This window comes from Blennius ocellaris (assembly GCF_963422515.1).
Source record: "Blennius ocellaris genome assembly, chromosome: 14".
In the NCBI taxonomy this organism is placed as follows: Eukaryota; Metazoa; Chordata; class Actinopteri; order Blenniiformes; family Blenniidae; genus Blennius; species Blennius ocellaris.
This window is the reverse complement of record NC_137663.1, coordinates 18,718,955-18,725,158: the sequence shown is the minus strand read 5'-3', so window position 1 is coordinate 18,725,158 and position 6,204 is coordinate 18,718,955. Positions and strand designations below refer to the sequence as shown.

Here is a 6,204-nt window from a genome sequence, read left to right as displayed (position 1 = left end):
GAAAACACAACAGTTTTTTCCTGACCTGAAGGCCATGTGTTCAAGCAGTTTCACGTCAAATGAATCCACTGTTTTGACCCCCAATGCGACAACAGAGCTGAGGCAAGCGCAGGAATAACAAAGTGTGATTCTGAAGCAGAATAAATAAACCATAAGAAGGTCATAAAAGATTTGTTAAACTGAATATTTTATCTTCCAGATTACTACTGTAATGACAGAATGAAACAAAATGAAATGTCTTGTCTGCAATAATAATTGTTGTGTTTCCATATTGTTGTATTACGATGTGTTTCGACTTCTTTGATAAAAATGTTTATGGATAGGGAGATAACCGAGTCTATCGCACAAAATGGTGCTTGTTAGATGATAAGATTAATTGATTTCATATTCCCCCTAAAGTGAAATCAACGTCGGTTAATTGACATTGTTAAATAAGAAAACCTCCCTTCTTCCTGGTTGGTTTTACGACGTTGGTTTGTTTCGACGAACTCATCTTGACTTTCGTATCGTCTTTGTCGCGGACCGGCATTTTCCCACAACACCCCGCTCCTGCTCTCACAGATGACGAAAATGGCGGACAACTCATCATCGGTACGTTTTCCAAATATATTACGTTATTTTACGGACACTGGTTGGTTTTGTGGCTAACATGAACGCGTTGTTTTGTACAGGTCGAGATCGTCGAGGGCTGTCGCCTTCCCGTTCTTCGCAAAAACCAAGAACACGAAGACGAGTGGCGTGAGTGTTGTCCGTTTTTTTTTCTCTCCCCCTTTCCCGATGCTAAGCTAACGTTAGCAACGCGCCTCAGCTGTTGTTAGGGAGCCGCGGCCTCTCGTGAGGAGCTGTAAACACTCCGAGGACACGCGCACTGCCTCCCAGCTTTCACCCTCGACTCTGATCGAGACACTTTTATTCACTCGCATATCTTGCCAGACAGCCCTCAGTGACATGATCTTAAAAGCCCCAATTTATTATCACGAAGGAGGCGAGAACCATGTGACACCAGGCTGATGTTTACAAATCCATCACATCTGTTATCAGTATAAATTCAACCTTTTCTGCCTCCAAAAACAGAGTTTCTTCTATTAGACCGGCCGTATCGCTTTAGTTCAAGCCAGGCTCATATACGTTATCATTTTCAGGCATACTATTTTAAAACTTCAAATTTGCCTATTACGTAGACGTTATTACAATAAACGTCAATTATAATCATTTGGACTTTCAGGCTTTATACATGAGGAATTTTTTCACAGCTTGTCACAACTAATTCTTGTCACACGAGACACTTTAATTTTGGAGGTCCGAGAAGGTAAACACAAACATCAAGGATGTTTTATCGTCTCCGTGGGACAAGTTGTCTCGCTGCAATAAACAAATGGGGCAATAAACACATGCTATTGTGATCCACACAGCCCAGTGTGCTTCTGTAGTGTTGACATGAAAATAATATACAAAGTTTTTGCTCATGTTCTGCTTTTTCACAGCTTTGGCAGAAATTCTCAGCGTGAAGGAAGTGTCCTCAAGAAAGCTCTTCTATGTTCACTACATCGACTGTAAGTAAAGTTTGTGTTTTTTTTCTTGCTTTTGATTTTTCTCTCTCTTATCACCCGAGATAGGAATTATGATTTACCTTATTGGTCTGAACATGAGACAACTCTTATCATGAGAAAACATTAAATTACCCCCTTTTTTTTTTTTTTTTTTTTTACAAGGTTTATGTTCAGAAAAATAGTTTTGTGGACCAAGTGTTGTTTTTATGAATGAGAGTGATATTTTCAGGGAATAAAGACAACAAAACACACTTTCAGAACGCTGGGAATGAGACGCAACACACCAGTGCTACCTGGCTGTTATGTACACTTGTATTGCTCTCAGTCTGTAGCTCACACTGATCTCCTGCTTCGCTGGTTTCGCTCCAGCCATGGCTTATTAACAAGAGTGTGCAGTACTGCGTGGAGCTGGTCTTGTCCCCCCCCCCCAAGTTCATTCCCACCTCATAACTGAGTGGCTCAGCCTGTTGTCCATGAATCATATTCAGCATGTTCCTCTTGTGTCTGTTCATATGCAGAAATATGCGTTACACCACGAGTTGATTGTTAGACCTATTAGGATTGGTTTGAAAACTACAGAGACAACCCCTTTCTGTCGCCGTTCCCCTTCTGCTTGTTGTCAAGGTGGAATTAAGGCAATAAAGCTCTTCGTGTTTTAGAAATGAAGTATAATAACAGCAATTTTGGAATTGATTTATTCTCCATCCACTCATTACCTACTGTCAGTTTGAATGAATGAATTGCATCAGACAAACGTCACAACGGTGTAAAATGTCTTCTGTCTAAAGTCAACAAGCGCCTGGACGAATGGGTCACATCGGACCGGCTGGACATGAAGAAGCTTCAGTTTCCTAAGAAAGAAGCTAAAACGCCAACCAAGAACGGTCTTCCAGGTTCCCGTCCCAGCTCTCCAGAGCGAGAAGTGGTGGTGAGTGTTAAATATTTCAGATATTTTTTATCAGAATAAGCAGCTTTTGCGTTGTTGGTGTATATTATTAGGAGGTTTACCAACAGTTTGATTCAAGTTTGTTGGCAGATGCAAAAGCAACTATGTAATAATAAAAGTTAATGTGGCTGTGATCAGTGGATTAAAGGAGGGAGATTTGGTAAATAGTCCTTTTGTGTTGGTGCAAAAATTGATCACGTGTACAGTGTAATTCAGTGATAACATTGATAATGATTGAAGATTTAACATGTTAGTATATGTGATTACTGTTCATTAATACAACCATCTGAGCTCAGCCTCTTAACAAGATATTTGACAAACGTTATGCTGATTACATGATTGTTTTGTATTACCTGCTCCGTTCAAGTCTCCCAACAGGAAATGCAGTTTTTGCACTTCAAATCACGATATTTTAGAAAGATAACTCGGCAAAACATTTTAAAGTTAAAACATCTTCAATCAGTCTACTACTAACCATCTATTGAAATGACACCCACACACCTTTTTTTTTTCCAGTATCCATATCAGGTGTCGATCAGTACTGGAGTCACTAATTGAGTTGTGTGTATGTGTGCGTGTGTACAGTGTGTAGCTGAGTTACAGCCTGAGGGTTAACGTGAATGTCGGTTAATCCTCTCCCTTCTCTTCCTTTCTGTTCGATTCAGAGGAAGAGTCTCGATCTCAACCTACAAACTGCCACAGCTCCTTCCAGAGGCAAAACCCTGCCCACGCCGGTACAAGTTGAATTTACCCATTCCAGACACGACCCAAGACCTCTTTTAAACCACGGTGTTAAAATCTGTCCGACGTGATCGCTGTGGGCTGAAACTGCACAGAACTGCAGATAGATGGAGCCCCGATGTGGATCCAGTTGTGTGGATGACGTATGTTACGTTTGCACTGGAACATATCTCAGCTCGATGGCACAACAGGACGTGTAGATTCGCCTGTAAGCAACATTAAAGTAAACAAGTGCAGAAGGTAAATCAGCCTCCTGAAGTCTGGCCTGTGCTCATCACATCTTAATACCAGGTTTAAAAGGGGTTTACTTCACATTGGACAAAAAAACCATTTCAATTTGATTTGCTGTGGCTATTCAACACAGTTTTGGCTCCCGTCAGTGTAAAAACGAATGATATAACAAGACACTTGTACATGAGGCAAAACTGGCGCTCCCAGCTTTCATTCATGACTTTTTTTTTGTGTTGTTGGGTTTAAAAAAAAATAAAAAATCAATAAGATGCCTCCGGTCAGGCCAAACAACCGAGACAAATGTGTGATTCAGTGTTTGGTATATGTCCGCTGGTCGAGGGCCACGTGTCTGACCATATGTGTTTGCCACAGAAGAGGAAAGTGGAGCCCGCCCCCGTGCCAGCTCAGGTATCCCCCGCCGCCCCCGTGACCACCCTGTCAACTCCAGCTGAAGCCCCTCAGGCGGCTGTTTTCCCCGCGGTGAGAGAGACGACCCCCTACAAGTCCCGCGACCAAGACCATGACCAGCTCTCCTCGCTCACAACGGTAAAAAGAACGTCCCTCCTCTCCTCTCGTGTCTGAGCTCTTTGTCCTTTGCTCGCTAAACGACTTTCTAACGGCAGAACGGCAACGCCAGACGAATCATCCCCGCTCAGCCCGGGAGGAAACGGAAGGCGAACTGTGGGGGAAATGATGAGGTGAGTGACACTTGTATTTGAACTACTTTGTTAGATCCATGTTTTTATAGTTTTTATTAGGAACACTTAAACACAAATACAAGGATGGAGTTACAGGATCATTGTTCTGTGGATTGCGGGACTAAATCATTTACATTTTAACACAGCAGCTGCACAAAGAAAACACTGTTGTCCTTTTAATTTTCTCTTAATAAAAGACGAGTGCTTCTCTTGTATTTACACTCAGGAGTTTCAAGCCGAGTATTAAAAATAATTTCTTCGAAAACATTTCCTTTGCACGTCCTGATTGTCAGTTTAAAGTCGGACATCGCTGTTTTTATCTTCATGTTGGTTGTCATTTTACAATTAACATTATGGGAAGTGCAAAACTTTCCTCATCTCTTTTTTGTTTCGTTTTTTTTTTTGCAGGTTCTATTTTTGTGCATTTTAAAAATGTATTTATCTTGGCCTCTCGTTTCAGTTCTCGTCAATATTCAGTGTTCATTCAGTTTTGTCCCAGAACAGACATACTGGTTTCACACAGGAGACATGTTTACTCCTAATGTGAGGATATATTTTATTATTATTTTTTTTAGGGTTAGGGTCATGAATTCCATGTTTGTATTTGCAGTCCCTTCTATTCCTCAACCCTGATCTAACATCTACTGCCTCCAGTTGCCACGAAAAAAAAATGCGAATGTTGCTTCCAAGCGCTCCTTCCAAGCACTTTATTCCCCTTGTCAGTTTCTAAAAGCCGGGGTTTTTGTGTGTTTTCTGCCAGATGATAAAGGTTCTGCAGTACAACAACCCACAGAGTGCCAGCGTCTTTCTACCACCGCCAGAGGTTCGTTTTATTTCTTGTTGTTGCCCATTGATTGTGTGTCGCTTTCCAGATTCAGCTGAGCCTCAGTGGGGTCCAATAACACAGCGGTTACTTTTACATATCACAATGTATTTTAAAAGGGGGGGGGGGGGGAATCCTACAATGCATATAATCAAGGGGATTTTAGCTCAATTTGAATGATTAATGGACAACTTTAGAAAGAAATGTGTAAATGTGATGGTTTTCCTCCAGGACTCGCAGGACAGTTCGGACGGCATCCCGACGGCACCCCGCATGACGGGCAGTCTGGTGTCCGACCGCAGCCACGACGACATCGTCACGCGCATGAAGAACATCGAGTGCATAGAGCTCGGACGGCACCGCCTCAAGCCCTGGTACTTCTCGCCGTACCCGCAGGAACTCACCGCCCTGCCTATCCTCTACCTCTGTGAATTCTGTCTCAAGTATCTCAAAAGCCTCAAATGTCTGCAGAGACATTTGGTAAGAAACTCTTTGGATCAACACGCTGTAAGAAGTATTTCTTTTATTATTTGTAATTTTTTCTGGCGATTTATGAGCGTTTCAGATATCTGTAAGTCTGTCGTATGGTTTTCCGCAGACCAAATGTAATCTAAGACATCCTCCCGGCAACGAGATCTACCGCAAAGGCACCATCTCATTCTTTGAGATTGACGGCAGGAAAAACAAAGTCAGTAACGGCGCCTTTTATCTCCTCCCAGTATTTCTGCTGTTGATCTATTTAAGATTGACTAATATCGCTTTTGTTTTGTTTTTTGCTTCCTCCAGAATTATTCCCAGAACCTGTGTTTACTTGCAAAGTGTTTCCTGGACCACAAAACTTTGTATTACGACACAGACCCTTTCCTTTTCTATGTAATGACGGAGTACGACTCCAAAGGGTTTCACATAGTGGGCTACTTCTCTAAGGTACTAATAGTTTGCAACTGATTCTGGGTGAATTGTGCACATTTAGTCTTTTCGTCGCCTCTTGGAACCCGTCCTCAGTCTAACCAGGAGTCACTTTTGATTCCCTTGTGCAGGAAAAAGAATCAACCGAAGATTATAACGTTGCCTGCATCCTCACGTTGCCTCCTTACCAGCGAAGAGGTTACGGCAAACTGCTCATCGAGTTCAGTAAGTTCAAGTTCATTTTTTCTAGAATTGATCGTTGAAATGCTTTTGGGGTTTTTTTTTATCACAAATTGTATTCTGATC

General features: G+C 42.0%; 1 protein-coding gene across 2 annotated transcripts in view; it reads left to right on the top strand.

The window, feature by feature from the left end:
* Nucleotides 1-561: 561 nt before the first annotated feature.
* LOC308139102 (histone acetyltransferase KAT5-like) overlaps nt 562-6,204 on the top strand; it is a gene marked incomplete at its 5' end in the record, with an annotated part of 30,398 nt that continues 24,755 nt past the window's right edge. The window contains 12 exons of one of the 2 annotated variants that reach the window (XM_080508443.1): nt 562-591; nt 672-738; nt 1,485-1,553; nt 2,339-2,478; nt 3,162-3,230; nt 3,841-4,014; nt 4,092-4,166; nt 4,927-4,989; nt 5,221-5,469; nt 5,588-5,677; nt 5,776-5,916; nt 6,030-6,123. In XM_080508443.1, the coding sequence (XP_080364569.1) occupies nt 562-591; nt 672-738; nt 1,485-1,553; nt 2,339-2,478; nt 3,162-3,230; nt 3,841-4,014; nt 4,092-4,166; nt 4,927-4,989; nt 5,221-5,469; nt 5,588-5,677; nt 5,776-5,916; nt 6,030-6,123 (1,261 nt within the window). Of the gene's footprint in view, nt 592-671; nt 739-1,484; nt 1,554-2,338; nt 2,479-3,161; nt 3,231-3,840; nt 4,015-4,091; nt 4,167-4,926; nt 4,990-5,220; nt 5,497-5,587; nt 5,678-5,775; nt 5,917-6,029; nt 6,124-6,204 lie in introns of both variants that reach the window. The other variant, XM_080508442.1, reaches the window with a different exon arrangement.